Source organism: Crocodylus siamensis, chromosome 6 (assembly GCF_052110815.1).
Source record: "Crocodylus siamensis isolate JL-2025a chromosome 6, ASM5211081v1, whole genome shotgun sequence".
NCBI lineage: Eukaryota > Metazoa > Chordata > Crocodylia > Crocodylidae > Crocodylus > Crocodylus siamensis.
In genome coordinates, this window is record NC_143400.1 from 45,976,077 (window position 1) to 45,993,104 (window position 17,028).

General features: G+C 46.9%; 2 protein-coding genes across 3 annotated transcripts in view; one reads left to right on the forward strand and one right to left on the reverse strand.

The window, feature by feature from the left end:
- Positions 1-4,231: 4,231 nt before the first annotated feature.
- Positions 4,232-17,028, forward strand: part of LOC149862590 (olfactory receptor 14A16-like) — a 131,204-nt gene continuing 118,407 nt past the window's right edge. The window contains exon 1 of one of the 2 annotated variants that reach the window (XM_090050694.1): positions 4,232-4,958. The gene's annotated coding sequence lies outside the window, so the exon portion shown is untranslated. The remainder of the gene's footprint in view (positions 4,959-17,028) is intronic. The other variant, XM_090050695.1, reaches the window with a different exon arrangement.
- LOC149862591 (olfactory receptor 6B1-like) lies at positions 6,440-11,485 on the reverse strand. Its single transcript, XM_090050697.1, has one exon. It carries the CDS (start codon positions 7,385-7,387, stop codon positions 6,440-6,442), a length of 948 nt encoding a protein of 315 aa, XP_089906823.1. The 5' UTR covers positions 7,388-11,485.

Sequence of the window (17,028 nt, forward strand, 5' to 3'; positions counted from 1 at the left end):
GAGGATGATTCTGTGGCCACCCTAGACCCTTCAGACATTTCTATTTGGACCACAAAATCCACCAACCCCAAGTTTCCCACAGGCACATCTAGCAATGTCCCAGGCACTCTTTGGCATTCCCAGCAGAGCCCCTTCCCCATAATACCTTGCTGATACACTGAGATTGACTCCAGAAACTACACCGTGCTTAACCTCCATCCTGCAGGCCAGATGTGGCTTGCAGAACTCCCCAGAGGTTGGGAAATTTGGAGGTTGGAGAGCAGTGACAATATCACTGCCCTCCCCAATTCCAAATTCCCAAGCCCCCCCACAGTGAGTTGGAACTGGGCCATGCCTCTCCCCTCCAGATAGCCAGATTGGGGATGTGCCATACCCCCTATGTGGGGCATGGCCATATCCCCTTGTCCCCGTACATTGTTGGGTCAGGGTTGGGCTGCTTCCTGGCCCCCTTTCGCATGGCTAGATGGGGCCTCCTGTGCCCTTTCTGCTCACCCATTGCTAGGCTGCTGCTAGTCAAGATTTCCAAGTCTTGGTAAAATGCCCACCAGAGCAGGGTCTTGGTCATTAGAGTTCACAGGAGGTACTACTGTGCAAGTGAACAGCTTCCATGATTTCCTGTTAAATTCTCATTTCCTGTTAAATGCCCATGCCCAGTGAAGCTCTGCAGCCAGTTTTCTTACAGACTCTTATTCCAGCATCCCTGGAGCTTTCCTAGCAGATGTAAATTGAAAATATTGCAAATGACTGAATTCTACTCAAATTTCAAGGAATTCACAAGGGGATTGTAGTTTGATGCTTAATTCAATTAACAGCTCTGGCCAACCTAAGCAAGACCCTCAGGTAGCACGATGGGATCTGAAATGACCAACAAGGAGAGTATCAGTCACTGAGGTTAGAAGCACATCAAAGATGCAAAAGCTTTGCCTTTGCAATCCTCGGATGGAGCTAACATGGCTGAGCCCCTCTAATGATCTTCCACAAAGATCAGGCCGGCTGCATTACTTCCCTCTCAGTTTCTTTCTTAACTGGAGACAGGACTAGAAGGGTTTTAACAAGTCCCCAGAGCTTCTCAGAGAGCAATGAGCCAGCATTAACATGTGTTTGCAGCCAGAAAAGTCTAAATGGCATCATTAAACTCATAACTAAAGAGAAAAACCCCCCAATGGTTTCTGATGCCTCTATATTACAGGTTTGTTCCCAAGTGCAAAGAGCAGAAAGAAAATATATCATTTAAAAGCTTCCCTTTATTTTTTATTTAAAATTGTGAGTGTCATGAGTCCATTGGGTTGTCTGTGGTTCTCAAGAGAAGAGCTGCTCACAACATTACTGTAATACATTTTTTTGCTATGGTGGTAAACATTTCATAGATTTCATAGACATTAGGGCTGGAAGGGACCTCGGGACATCATCGAGTCCAGCCCCCTGCCCAAAGGGCAGGAAGTCAGCTGGGGTCATAGGTTCCCAGCAAGATAAGCATCCAATTTACTCTTGAAGGTGTTCAATGTAGGTGCTTGAACCACCTCCGCTGGCAGGCTGTTCCAGACCTTGGGGGCTCGGACAGTAAAGAAATTCTTCCTTATGTCCAGCCTGAAACGGTCTTGCAGGAGTTTGTGACCGTTCAACCTCGTCATCCCTCGGGGTGCTCTGGTGAACAGACGTTCCCCCAGATCCTGGTGGTCACCCCTGATAAACTTATAGGTGGCCATCAGATCACCCCTGAGCCTGCGCTTTTCCAGGCTAAAGAGTCCCATGGCTCTCAGCCTGTCATCGTAAGATCTGTTTTCCTGACCTCTGATCATGTGCGTGGCTCTCCTCTGGACTCTCTTAAACTACTCCACATCCTTTTTGAATTGTGGAGCCCAAAACTGGACGCAGTACTCCAGCTGCGGCCTCACCAAGGCCGAGTACAAGGGGAGAATGACGTCCCGGGATTTGCTCGAGAAGCATCTATGGATGCACGCCAGCATTTTGGTCGCTTTACTAGCTGCAGCATCGCATTGCAGGCTCATGTTCATCTTGTGGTCAATGATGACCCCCAAGTCTTTTTCTTCTGTAGTGCTAACCAACGTAGCACTGCCGAGCCTATACGGGTGCTGCAGGTTTTTCCTCCCAAGGTGGAGAACCTTGCATTTTTCGGTGTTAAACACCATGAGGTTCTCGTCTGCCCATTTGCTGAGCTTGTCCAGGTCAGCCTGGATCACCCGCCTATCTTCCGGCGTGGATGCTTTGCCCCAAAGTTTGGTGTCATCGGCGAACTTGGCCAGTCCACTCCTGACTCCAATGTCCACATCGTTAATGAAGATGTTGAACAGTATGGGTCCCAGGACAGAGCCTTGAGGGACCCCACTGGTCACAGGGCACCATGATGAGTGACTGCCATCAATCACAACACTCTGGGTCCGACCACGAAGCCAATTTCCCAGCCAGCGGATCGTGGTGGAGCCAAGGCCACAACTGGGCAGTTTGGCCAAGAGGTGATCATGGGATACCAGATCAAAAGCTTTTTTGAAGTCAAGATATATGACATCAATCTCTTCTCCCTTGTCCAGGTGATAGGTCACCTGGTCATAGAAGGAAATAAGATTGGTTAAACAAGACCTACCCGCAACAAACCCGTGCTGGCTGTCCCTTAGAATGTTAGCCTGGGCCAGTCCCTTAAGGATGGCCTCCTTAATAAACTTTTCTAAGATCTTCCCTGGATAGAAGTCAGGCTAATGGGCCTGTAGTTAGCCAGATCCACTCTCCTCCCTTTCTTGAAGATCGGCACCACACTGGCCTTCTTCCAGTCTTCGGGCACTACACCAGAGCGCCAGGAGTTTTCAAAGATCCGTGCCAGGGGCTGGGCTATGACACTCGCCAGCTCCTTGAGTACCCTGGGGTGCAGGTTGTCAGGGCCAGCTGACTTGAAGGTATCCAGCTTCTCAAGGTGTTCCTTCATGAGGTCAGCATTGATGGAGGGTAGGGGTTTTATTTTTAATGAGAACAACAAGCATAAAGAGCAGCATAAAGGAGACATTTTTGCCGCACAAATATGTTTCGATTGTGGCAAAAAACAATTTCTGATGAGTAAAGGTTTAGGTGGAGTATTAATCACATGCTGTGCTGCAGTCAGCTTGTAAACACTGTACAGTTGTTCTGAGCTGGTGCTCTGGGAACCCAAGATGCATCTGATTAGGAATGTTCCCTCTCTCATTTCCCATCACAACCTGCTCTCTGCTATACTACCCAAATTAGTCATTACCCAGGCCCGTCCCCAATGCTCCTTTTGAATCTGGTACCTGGGCAGCAAAGACAGACGTCTATGAAGCCAGGGAGAAGAGGGCTGGCTAGAAAGCAGGTGGCTTAGGCATATAGGTGGTATACTATATAGGATGAAGCCCCAAGTTATACCTGAAACCTTGTTCCTAAAGTAGCAGAAAATACTAGGAAAAACTAGGAATCTCTGCCTCCCCTACTCAGCTTCCTGCTTTTTCCCCTAGACTTATGCTCAGGTATATACACATGAATGAGCCTTGTAGGTAGCCTACTTGTACATGCTCAGTCTACACCTGCAGGCTTAAATGGCTGGAGAACAGCCTTTTTGGCACACAAAGGGAAATATAAATTCTTTCCTAAATGCAATTCTACACTTCCCTGTTTGAGTTTCTGAAAAGACCTTTGTAAGGTGCCTTTATCTTACCCTTAAACTGAGTCACAAAAGTGCAGTGAGGAGAACCTATCCACATTTTGTAGTCACAGACTTTTAGGGGCTTGATCAGGGTGAAATAGGATCAAACTTAAGTAGCTACAGGGACCTAATAGCTGGAATAGGATCAGGCCTTAGCTGCCTAGAGAATTTTCAAGTAAAAGAGCAGGAAAATCCCCAGTATGGATAGACACCTTCTGGTTTAGGAAGCAACTTACTGGGATTTGTTTTGGATGGTAGATTTGGCCAGCAAAGTCTTATGGGCTGTGTTGGGTAGGGGGTCAGACTAGCTCAGGCTTGTCCAACATATGGCCTGCGGGCCGCGCCAAAGCATTTTCTGTGGCCCGCTGTGCTGCGACAGGAAACGAAAGTAGTCACGGTTGACTTTCGTTCCCTCCCCCTGTCCCTCCCCCAGCCCCTCGTTAGCTTCCTAATGGCTGGGGAAGGGGCAAGTTTCCCACCCGCACCGCGTCAGCGTGGCGTGCCCGGCCGGGTCCCTCGCGGGGCCCGACCCCCCCCCGGCCGGGGTCAGCGCTGGCTGTGGCTGCTGAGGGGCCCCGCCCCGAGGAGCCGGTGCCGCAGGCTCGGCGCAGGCGCAGGCTGGAGCCTTCGTGGAGAACTTTGCTGCCGGGCGGCGGGGGAGCGGCTTCGCTCACGGGGCTGGGACATGCCGGTCGCTGGAGGGGAGGATGCGCGTCCGTGTTCCTGCCCCCGCCTCCCCGCCCCGACACGAGCCTGTGCCCTGCGCTGCCGGAGCGGCCCCGCGCGGGAGGCCAAGCAGCTGCTGGCACTCCCAGCCCGCGCCTGCCCCCTCACCCACCCTCTTCCAGCCACCCCGCTGCCCTGCCCTGCCCTACAGCAAGGTGGCGCCTGCTTCCGCGGCCGCCCGCCGCTTCTCAAAGTGCTGCTGGGGGCGGGAGGAGCGCGGCCTGGTCCGCACCGGCCAGCGGAAGCGGCGGCGGAGCCGTGTGCTGCTCAGGCTGGGACAAGCCTGCCATTGTCAGTCCCGAGCGGCACGCGGCGGCGCCGTCGCTTCTGCTGGCCGGTGCGGACCTGGGCGGCCTCCGCCCGTCCCCAGCAGCCGGCTTCAGCTGCGTGCTGCTTTTCCTGGCCGGTGCCGACCCGGTTCTACCCAGGCGGGTCCTGCAGCACCATGTTAACCTGGGCACGGTACTGGCAGGCTGGGCGGGCCCCAGGTCAACCCCGGCCTGGCCCCGCGGCTTCTCCAGCACCAGGTCAACCCGGGCGTGGCACCAGGCCGGCCAGGCACCAGGTCTGTAAAAATACTGTCCAGTGTTCGGATTGTGTTTGCTTCTGTTTCTCTTTGTGCGGGATTGGGGATTCAACTGGTTACTACTTGTTAAAGATGTGTTACTAACAAGTTATTAATTCAATAAAAGTAAATCTTTTTCAAGATTATTCTCAAAAAGGCCCATATTTCATTGCTTTCATTAGTTTCCACTCTGGCTGATATCTTTTCCACATTTGATCTGTCGACTTGCATTATGCTTCTTTCATTTACTGACAAGTGAGTAGAAGCAAAAGTGCTTATTTTAGTCAAGTGTTTAGTATTATTTCATTCTTTTATATTGTTTTTATTTTGGATTTTAAACCACATTTCCAGACCCATTTCGTTGTCACTTCCTGCAACTTCATTGGTGTCAAAGGTCATGTGACATCACTTCCTGATGTGATACCATTTCCTGTGAGGTCTTTGAATATGGCTCCCTGGCCCACTGGGTGATAAAAAGTTCATGATCTGGTTCCACATTCAAAAAGGTTGGACATCCCTGGACTAGCTGATTATATTATCTGCTGGCCTTAGATCTGTGAACCTATGATTTTTAATCCTATTGGGAGTGTTTAAAGAGACCAGCAGCTGGAAGCTGAAGCTATAGGGTATATATAATTTTCACAGTGAATGGAAGTAACCCCTGGAAGGTGGTGGATACTTCAATGCCTTGAGCCTTTCAATCCAAGCTGGGCATCTCTTTCTAACAGGTCCACCGTCATTCAGTGAGGGGCTGTAGGTGTGATACTGAAAGAACTGGGTGCGTTTCTTTGGTCTGCGCACTGCGCAAAGTCAAGATTAGAGGAAAATAATGTTTTTTTCTGGCCTTAAAAACCATAAGCCTTTAAGTTTCCTTTCCCTAGGGACAGCCCTGCTGGTAGTGAGTAGGTTTGTGTGCAAGGTGATGTGTGAAACAGGCATCCTTTGTTTGCTTCTGGCTCAGATGAGCTGACAAGGACTCAATGCCCACCGTCATAGAAGGAGACTACTCCCCCTTTCTAAGCTGGAGAGTGCAAGTGCACAGGTACCAACAAGCAACAAATGGACAAGGAGAATTTTGATCTTCTCTCAGAGAGCCTTTTTTTAAACTGCATTTAGGGCTTCCGAAGGTTTACATCAACAATTGTACAAAGTCAGCAATGTTCATGCTCCCTGCAGTAACATCCAAATATTTTTAGTCAAGAAAAGAAAAGCAAAACACATTTTTAAATTTATTTTAATCAGTTCCTATCTAAGATTGGGAAAGTGATCCCCCACCACCCCACAAGATAAAAATGATTCTGAGGTTTCCTTCCTGCCTCTTGGATCAAAAATTAACATTTCTCTCAAGAGAAACAAGCTTTGATAGTTCCATATATTCAAATATATTATGTACACAGAAGCCCTGGGACAGGGTAACCTTAACACAGCACCGTTAAGAAGGAACATTAGATTTATCTTTATTCCATTCAACTCTCAACATTTTATGAAGGCCATAACTTGTTAATGGTTTTTCTCAAGGCATCCTTCACCTCTCTGTTTCTCAGGCTGTAAATGAAAGGATTGGCCATGGGAGTGAGGACAGTGTAGAAGACTGAGAACATTTTGTTCAGATTCCCCCCAACTGAGCTGGCATTTGGGGACAAATAGACAGTTATGAGGGTGCCATAGAAAATTGTCACCATAAGAAGATGAGAGGAACAGGTGGAAAATGCCTTTTTCTTCCCACTGCTGGAAGGGATTCTCAAGATGGCAATTATGATGCAAATGTAGGAGGTCATGGTTAACAGGAATGGGGAAATTTCCACAAGAAAGGAGACAATGGAACTCACCAAAGTAGCCATACTGGTGTCACTGCAGGAGTGCTCGAGTATTGGGGTGAGATCACAAAAGAAATGGTCAATGACATTATGGCCACAGAAAGTTAGCTGTGCTGTAAAATACATAATGGCTGAAGCAAGCAGAACTCCTCCTATCCATGACCCAGCTGCTAGCCAGCGACAAACCCTGCTATTCATTAGCATTGGATAGAGCAGGGGTTTGCATATTGCTAAATACCTATCACAAGACATCACAAGTAGGAGATAACATTCTGTGGCTGCCAGACAATCAAATATATAAAACTGTGCAATGCAGCCCTTAACCGAAATGGTCTTGTCCCCACTTAGGAAGCTGACCAGCATCCTGGGCAGAATGGTAGAGATGTAGAAGGTCTCCAAGCAGGACAAATTCCCCAGGAAGAAATACATGGGAGTGCGAAGGCGCTGATCAACTGCAACCAGAACAATGATGAGGACGTTCCCAGACACTGTCACCATGTAGATCACTAGAAATAGCAGGAAAAGAAGTACACGATATTGATGGACATTCCCAAATCCCAGGAGGATGAATTCTGTGATGAACGTTTGATTGTTCTCCTCTTCGTTCTCCATGAGGTACAGCTCATTTTCCCCTTTCACTTTTCCTGGTAAGGCGTTTTAAAATAGATAAAGAATAACTAATTTGACAGAGTTGACAGCAAATTAGACGAGGTAGATGGTTAGCTATCTGAATTTATCAGTTTTCAAGAAGAAAGACTAGATATTATATTCTCTGGCAGAACAGAAAATTATTCAATCCCACACTTTGTCTAGAGATGCAAAAATGTGTTGGACCCAAAGCATAGCTATAAGAGTCTGTCTGTTTTGCAGTTCAAGGTACAACTTTGACACCCATGTTAGCTTTATATTGGAGACCTGGGGTACTGCATAGAACTCAGTACTGATGGAGGAAAAAAAAAGACAGAGATCAAGGTTAAATGGCTTCTCCTGAGCTCTGTTCTTTCCTGGCTACACCACTATCACCACCCAAGGCTGCTAATGTAAAGTGGACATCCAGATGAGGTTCACTCCTATCTTTGGCTGCAGTCAAGACAAACCCAAAGAAAATTAGAGACTTTCTACCCCTTTCACCTCACAAAAGCCATGTGAGGGAAGGCAGCACTTTCTTACTAAAGGAACTGCAGGGAGGAAACAACTCAAGTTGACTTTGACCGACTCCTGTAATTCTCATTCTGAAGCAACTTCCCAGAAAATGCTACATCTGCTTTGCTTTATTTGAGAGTACTCTTAAATTCTGACTCTTAAAATATGGAAACTATCTATTGGTTTTCAGTTGCTGACCATTAGCTTTTAATAATGATGAATTCTTCAATATCTGCTTCTGGGAGACAGAGCACTGGAATGAAGGCTGCATTGTGCTATATACAAATACATCAAAAAGGGGATGGCTCTGAAGATCCAAATTTGCAGCTGTTGTTGGCTCTTATTGGCATGTGAGTACATCAGGATTGCTACTGCAGGAGGAGTCAGAGCTGCAGCCCGTTGTGAAAAAGGTGGGGAGATATCAGCCTTAGCAAGAAGACTACATTGCCCTAGGTGCCATGCACATAGACAACAAAGAGACAGCCTGCCCATAGGACAGTGATTCTTAACCTAAGCAGCTAAAGGAAATACAGATCAGATGAAAGTACTGTAAAGGTGAATACATAACTGGTTCAATTATTGTACTCAATAAGTAGCAATCAGTGGCTCAATGTCTAGTTGGGAAGAGGTTTTAAGAGGGGCCCCCCAGGGGTCTGTCCTGGCTCTGGTATTGTTTAATATCTTCATTAATGGTTTGGATGATGAGATCAAGTACATGCTTAGCAAATCTGCAGATGACACCAAGTTGGGTGAAATTTCAGGTACTCTGGAGAACAGGGCTAGGATCCAGAATGATCTGGGTAGACTGGATGAGAAGGGGTCCACAATCAATCAGGTAACCTTGTTGAATTGCAAATTGAAAACTCTGCTCTTGGATGGAATAACACCCCCCCAAAAAAAAACAAAACAAAGCAAAAAACCCCCCAAACAAACCCCCAAACAAACAAACCCAAAAAACAACCAACAACAAAAATACCCAAACCAACACATGCAAAATACAGACCGAGAAATGATTTGGTAAGCTACAGTGCTTCACAGAAGGACCTGTGGGTTATGGTAGACCATAAGTTGAATAAAACAACAGTATGCTTTTGTTCAGAACAAGCCAACAGCAGACTCTGTTGTATTAACAGCAGTGTCATTTGGAAAAAAAATCAAGGGAAATGATTCTTTTACTCTACTCAAGACAGGGGAGACGTCACATGGAGGTATCCAGTTTTGGGCCCCACACTTCAAGGATGTGGACAGTTTGGCAAGAGTCTGGCACAAGGCAACAAAAATGATTAGGAGACTGAGGTGAGGCTTATAAGGAAAAGCTGAAAGAACTAGGGTTATTTAGCCTAGAGAAGAGAAGACTGAGGGTGGATTTGATAATAGCCTGCAAATATCTGAAGGCTGATTATAGAAAGCATGGAGATGAGCTTTTCTCTGTGGGCCTTAGGGGTCAGGACTAGGAACAATGGCCTCAGGCTTCAGGAGGGGAAATTTGGGCTGGAGATTGGGAGGAGCTTTCCAATGGGTCACCAACTGGCTGGAGGGCTGCATCCAGAGAGTGGTGGTGGATGGGTCATTTTCGACCTGGAGGGGTGTGGGCAGCGGGGTCCCGCAGGGCTCGGTTCTTGGGCCCACACTGTTCAACATTTTCATCAGCGACTTGGACGAGGGGGTAAAAAGCACCCTGTTCAAATTTGCTGATGACACTAAGACATGGGGGGATGTGGGCATGCTAGAAGGAAGGAATAGGCTCCAATCGGACCTAGATGGGTTACAGGGGTGGGTGGATGAGAATAGGAAGGGATTCAACACTGACAAGTGCAAGGTGATACACCTGGGGAAGAAGAACCAGCACCACACCTACAGGCTGGGGAGCTCCCTTCTCATCAGTGCAGAGGCAGAAAAGAATCTTGGAGTCATCATCGATGCCAAAATGAACATGGGCCAGGAGTATGGGGATGCAGTCAGGAAGGCCAACCGCACCTTGTCATGCATCCACAGATGTATCTCAAGCAGGTCCAAGGAAGCGATCCTCCCCCTCTATGTGGCACTGGTCAGGCCACAGCTGGAGTACTGTGCCCAGTTCTGGGTGCTGCACTTCAGGAGGGATGTGGACAAAATGGAGAGGGTCCAGAGGAGGCCACTCGCATGATCAGGGGGCAGCAGGGCAGCCCCTACGAGGAGAGGCTATGGGAGCTGAACCTGTTCAGCCTCCACAAGAGAAGGCTGAGGGGGACCTAGTGGCCTTTTACAAACTAGTCAGAGGGGACCAGCAGGCATTGGGGGAGTCCCTGTTCCCCCGAGCACTCCCAGGAGTGACAAGAAATAACAGTCACAAGCTGGCAGAGGGTAAATTCAGATTAGACATCAGGAGATGCTATTTCACTGTCAGGGCAGCTAGGATCTAGAACCAACTTCCAAGCGAAGTGGTGCTGCCTCCTATCCTGGGGGTCTTTAAGACAAGGCTCGACAATCACCTTGCTGGGGTCGTTTGACTCTTTCCTGCCATGGCAGGGTGTCGGACTTGATGATCTGCTCAGGTCCCTTCCAACCCTACCAACTATGAAACTATGAAATTAAGAAGGTGGTCAAGCATTGGAATAGGCTACCCAGAGAAGTTGTTGAGCCTCCATCCTTGGAAGTTTTCAAGAGTAGGTTGGACACACTTAGCTGGGATGGTTTAGTCAGGCATGATTCAGCCTTGAGCATGGGGCTGGACTAGGTGACCTTGTGACGTCCCTCCCTGTCCTACCTCGCTATGATCCTATGAACCTTTTTATAGCTGCAGGGCATACTTCATTAAATTCAAAGCACCTCTTGGAAAATGCCAGCTCTTTAAATTAGAGTGAACATTTAAGTACAGAAAGAATACTGCAATTCTTCTGTTTCAAAGAAAAAGCACAAGAGGTTAGAATGGTTTTAATGCTGCAAATTCCTATTTGAAATCTCTGGGTTTATCTTGTAAATTGTGGTTGGACATGTAACAGTGCTAACATTGTGTGGCACCGACCCTAAGGTACTCCTGAAAGGATCAAGGCACCCCAGGAGCCTGTGGCGTCCTGACTGAGAATCACTGCCATGAGAGTGGAGTTGTCAGAACAGAACTAAGAGACCATAAATAGATTCAGAGAGATGGAGAGCTCAAAGAAAGCTCAAGACAAATTAATAGGCACACCAGGCACAGTAGATATCAAGTAGAAGAGTGGTTTTAGCACAGCTGTTACTGAAAGGGAGAAAAAAAACGGAAAAGAGAGAGACACTGACTTTGACTGCATTAGCAGGGAATTAACTGCCCCTAGTCCTGCCCAGGGACTGAGTAGCTGTCACTCAATGCTCTCCATGGTGTCAGAACAGCAATACTGGGAGATGCAATGAGACACACCAAGATTAGAATGGGAAGTGAGATAAAACAGAAGACATTCAGTGCTTTAAAGGCAGCTCAGGTTGTCCTGTCTCCCACCACAATGAGTCTCTCTCCCTTGGTCATGTGTATATGGTGTTTGCTAAAATAAAATACCTGTCACTTACCTTTAATCATGGAGAATAGGAAGCTGTCTATCAAGGGCACCTACATGTGTGGAGGAAGTGCCTGTCTGCACTTTGCTCATCTCACTATCTGTTGAATAAATGATACTTCTCTTTGCAAACAGCTAACATGCTGCTGGGCTGGGCAAGTCTTGCTTATTGCTGCCTTCTCTGAAGCCCTGAAGAGTTTGTATGGAAAAGCAACCTCATGCTGGCTCTTACTGATGTTGTATCTCCCTGGGGAGTGCACCTTTAAATTGACCTCATGGGGGGAATTAATATTATGGTGCATCTCAAACAAATGCAGACATCTAGGTCATTGCAATCATCATTTGAGTCTCAAGGGGAAGCTCCCTGTGTTTCATGAAGTGTGTGTCTCTGTGACAGGTGCCCAAGTGGCTGAGTTGTATCCATCTATCACTAATAATTGCTCTTAGTACTTATACAGGAATTCTAGTTCATAACTTTGAAAGTATTTCAGGGAGAGATGCTGAAGTGCAGAAAAGTATTGTGATTAGCCCAAAACCAAGTAGTAGGTCAGTAACAGAGCCCCAAAAGTCATTCCATTATCCTGCCCTTAAACCACAATTTCTACTCCCCACATGACAATTTGATTTGCACCATCTGCTGATATCATAAAAAACAGTAGACAAAAAAACCCTAACCAAAACCATAAACAAAGCTGTCACACAAGGCCACAATATGGATTTTGATTATTCAGCCACAATCCATAAACATAGCAGGGCAACATTTCTGCAGCATTTTGTTTTCTTTTTATCAAATGATTTCAGAGTATCTTAGGAGACAGATGGTGGCACAGACCCGCCTCTGTGATGAGTGCAGATACGTAAGATACCTCTTTTCCATTTATCTCACGGCACACCTGCAGGGGTGAAAGAAACCCCGTCTACCCTTTAAACCTCTTCTACCTGGTTAGTGAGTGCAGGCTAGAATAATCAAGGGGAAGCCACAGTTAATGACAACTGGATATGTGGATCTACAGTTGTTTTCCGTTCGAAACTAAGACTTGCATTTCTCCTGAAAGAAAGGAATTTGTCCATGGATCCAAGGCTAGAAAGACACATCACTAAATGAAATGAGCCAGCTGTGCTGGGATATGTCCCCAGTTTTCCTGCTTATGGAGGGTCACTGTGGAGATCCCAGGGGAACATCACTGGAAGTGGGGAAGCCTGGACTTTTCCTGCTTACAGACACTCCCCAGGATTTCCTGAAGCACCTCTTGAGTCAGGGAAAGCTGGCAAGTTCTCCCAGGGCTTGAAAGGCCCAACTGCATGTGGGAATTCCTAGGTTGTGCAGAAGTTGGTTTCATGCTACCTGCACTCTCCTGCCATCAAGGAAATAGATATCTGCTGCTAAGTAGTGGCATAAAGTTAAACAACATCTTTGTTGTGGCCAGAACATTTTGAACATGTACAGTGTGACCAGGTGCATACACTGTTGTTTGCTTGGCCTTTTTACTGCCATAATATATTTTGTGGCAATGAAAGGCAACATCTGTTGCCCACTACAGACTTTCATGCCCACTGTCCTGCTATGAGTACCTGTGAAGCGTGCCACATAAGATGTACCAACACTTTTTCCTGGGACAATGCCCTGTGCTTTGCAAGCTAACTGGAACTCATTTAATTTAATTGCAATTCATTCCAGGGGCAAGCCTGTCAGGTTGTCTATTCTCCCCCGCAGATGAGCCTGTTGGCAGAAGAACAGCCATGCAAGTTAGAAGAGCTACATGAATAAGCTGCTGTTCTGAGATTAGTCAAAGCCTGGGACAATTAGCAAGATGTTTGTTCACAGCTTAATAGAGCAGGAAGGATTTGGAATGGGAGAGAAAGTTTGCTCACTCCTTTCTACTAGCACACTGTACAGGAAGTCCGTTGGCTTCTGTCACTGTAAGGCTTCAGAGAGATGCCAGCTCCCTGAGTGAAGGGGGAAAAAGATACAACCAGATGATGCAAGGATCCTGGTTTTCTCTGAGAAAAAAAAATCACAAATTCTCTGATAACCCCAAAATCTGCTATTAAAATTAAAAGCCCCCTGCAGCCCCCACACCAGCCCTGCTGGTGCCTCTCACTCCCCCCCACCAATGACCCCCCAACCCTACTGGTGCCCCTCACTTGACCCTCCCAACACCCTCCCAGCCCTGCTGGTTCCCCTCACTCACCCCCACAACAACCCTGAGCCCTGCTGGTGCCCCTCACTCACCCCCACCCACAGCCTTTGCCCACCAGCCCTGCCAGAGGGACCCCCAGCTGCCAGGGCTATGGGGCCAGGGACCCAAGTCTGCAGCTCCCTGCCTCCAACAGCAGGCAGCTGCAGCAGAAGCAGCATGGAGCCAGCCCCCCCACTGCTGCTGCCTGCTTGGGTGGGGCTGGGGCTGACTCATGGCTTTCCCCAGCCCTGCCAATGTCCCCAGCCATGACCTGCAACCCCCCAGCCACCTCCAAGCCCCACTTACCTCAGGCTTCAGGAGCGAGGATTGAAGTTGAGCTGAGCAGAGCCGGCTGACTGAGAGCCTCAGACCCCACCTTTCCCCCTCCCCCTTCCCCTCTGGGCAGGGCTGGATGTTTCCCACCCTCTTTGCAAGTAGCTCTTGCAGGCTAGAGCTCAACCAGCCTGCAGAGCTTGTTGCAAAAGCAGGGAATCTGCGAGTTTCTGTGCTAAAAGGAGAAATCAATGGTTTTCTCTGTTTTTCCATGGGAAACAGAAAACCTGGATCCCTGGAGATGAGGCAGCTAGACTTAAAGAAACCAGTTCACCCACATACATTGCACTGAACATCTACTTTCCCCTGAATAATACAGATTGTGTCCACTGAGTATGAGGATAGCTTCTGAAGCTGGGTGAGGTAACGTTCAGTGATTTGCCTTGGGGTCACACTGTACATCATGTACCCAAAACCATGTTCTGGAACCTGACCATTATAACCCTGATGTACAGCACAGACTCAAAAGTCAGCCCCAAATGTGTAGCCTCTTGAAGAGAAGTGCTCTAGACACCTCAAAACCCTATGGTTTCCCAACAGAACCATAAGCTGGGACTTCTTCCTTAGAAACCAATAGGGGAACGGGTGCAGCTAAGAACCATTTAACAAGAGAGTTACTGGAAATAGGATATAATGTACTGTCAGCATGGGAGAACATAAGGACTTGAAATATATAGAAAGAGGGCAAGAGATGGGTATAAGACTGGATAGATGCCTGAATGCATTGGTGTGTGGAAAACAATATAGCTAGATGGAGAAAAGGCTGCATGTATGTAGAAGGGCTAGAATGATAGTCTGATGGGAATAGACAAAGAGAAGCATGTACGAGACAGGGCAAAATGAAGAGAAATGGTTTTAATGTGGGGACAGATAGATAAATGAGTGTATATGGGGCTTGGCAAATGGAAGAATGCTTATGTTTGGAGACCACTGCTGTAGGCCACTAATATTCAACCCCAAAACACACAGGTAAACCTTAAAAATCAGAACTGGGCCAAGGGCTGCATAGAAGAGCATTATATAAGCCAATACTTAATATTAAGTAGTAACTTTTCATTAAAAAAACAGACTTCAGGAATTCTAGGTTTATTAACAGAAGGCAAAGAGTTCAGTATCCTGTAGTATTGTTTTAAGGCTCATAAAATTATAATCATTATGGAAAATAATTAAAGTGTAAAGACCCAACCATGATATTACACAAGATCACAAAAAATTGTCTTTCAGATGACAGATGGAGATTGCCCAGCTGGCAGCACTGTACCTTATCTCAACTTCCTCTGCTTACCAATGCCCTATCACTGTCCCCTGAAGGAAGAGCCATGTGTTTTGGAAATGTGGTGGGAGAATACCCAGAGATGTTGGGAATTCTTTTGAAATATGTCTGAATTTAGTAACAGGGAAAAGAAGAACCAAGCAGCAGCTTCTGAACTAGGCTCAGCTCCTGGGCTCCAGAGCTGGATGAAAGCTTTGAGCTCATGGGCGTATCAGCACAGGTTAGCAATGCTTCTACTCATACCCTCAACCTTATCACTCACATCAGACAATTCACACCAGCTTAGAGGGCCACTCCTGGCCCAAAGGCCAGAGGTTGAGCACCACTCTATTGGCAATGGGCCAGGAAGAAGTAGACAAGGCTTTTTTTTTAAACATCTAACTGAAGTTTCCAAATCACAGGACTTGGTTCTCATGGGGCACTTTAATACTGTGACATTTCCTGGGAGGGAAAGACAGGCAGTTCAACAAGTTTTCAGACCCTGTCAAGGATGACCTGTCAGTACGAGTAATGGAGAGACCAGCTGGGGGCATTGGCAGCAAGCTCTTTTGGATTTGCTGCACAAAACTAGAAAGAAATTGGTTAAAAATATGAATTTGGAGGGTAATGGGCAACAGCAACCATGAAACAGTTCAAGATCCTACGGGATGAAGGAGGCCAGCAGAATAAAGACGCTAGATTTCAGAAAAACCAGCTTTAACAAACCCATGAAACTGGTGGGCAGGATACCCTGGGAGTCAAGTCTCAGGGGCAAGAGAAGTGCATGAGAGCTGGTTGTACCTTATGCAGTGTTAAGAATTATACAGTTTAGAGAAGCTCCGCAATTTAGAAGAGTTCAGAATTTAGAAATAGTTGGAGTGTAGCTGCTAGCAAGAGAGACAGAGGATCTGCAGTGCCTTGCCAAGCGCTCCAGAATAAGTTGTTTAGTTGTTGCCTGATTGTCTTTATTGAAACCGGTGATTGCTACAGCTTAAGGAGTGTGCAAGTTCCCTTCCTACCCATTTTTTTGCATCAAGGTCAGCAAATACAGGCCTGACTTAACAGTGAACACTTCAATGAGTTCAAATTCATGAAGGAATTCTACACAAAGTAGGAACTTAGCCACATTACTAGAGAAGAGTATAAGGTCTCCAACATACATTACCTTAATTACACAATTAACCAACTAACTGAGTAATGAATTTAGACCCACTACACATTCAGAATAATTGTCACGTGAGAAAAATGGCCAACCAGCTACTAAGATGTTTCTAGAAAACTGTAGAATCATTTGTAGCTGGTTTTTAATCAAGAATTAAGTTTGAATATGTCTTTTCTGGATCATCCAGTATCCCAAGATACACTGTACCCTCCTCCATCTTACTGGTCATTCAGTTGGAAGGGCGGTGAAGACTGTTCTTGGCTACTGAACACACCCATCTCTTTGCAGAGGGATTTTTCTGCTCAGCTACCTTTCTTGCCCAGCTCCAGGACCTAGGGGCTGTGGGGTAGGGAACATTTTTTGGTGGAGTCCTGTCACTGCTGCAGTTGTGCCATCAGCCACCACTGAGCTCCAGGAACTGTTCCAGTTGGCAGCAGCTCAAACTGGCAGGTCACTTTTCTACCTCCCCCATCCCTTGACAACCTGCCCTTTGCCTACAGCCATGTACCATGGCTTTATTCATACAAAGCTAATAAGTGACAAAGTGTGCTAGGGGCCGAAGAATAATCACAATGGCAAGCAATGAAAAACAAAACAAAATTTATAAGTAATAACTAATAAGACTATAGCAAGCCTCAGGTGTCCCAAAGGATCTGTTGCCCTCTGGCATCCTA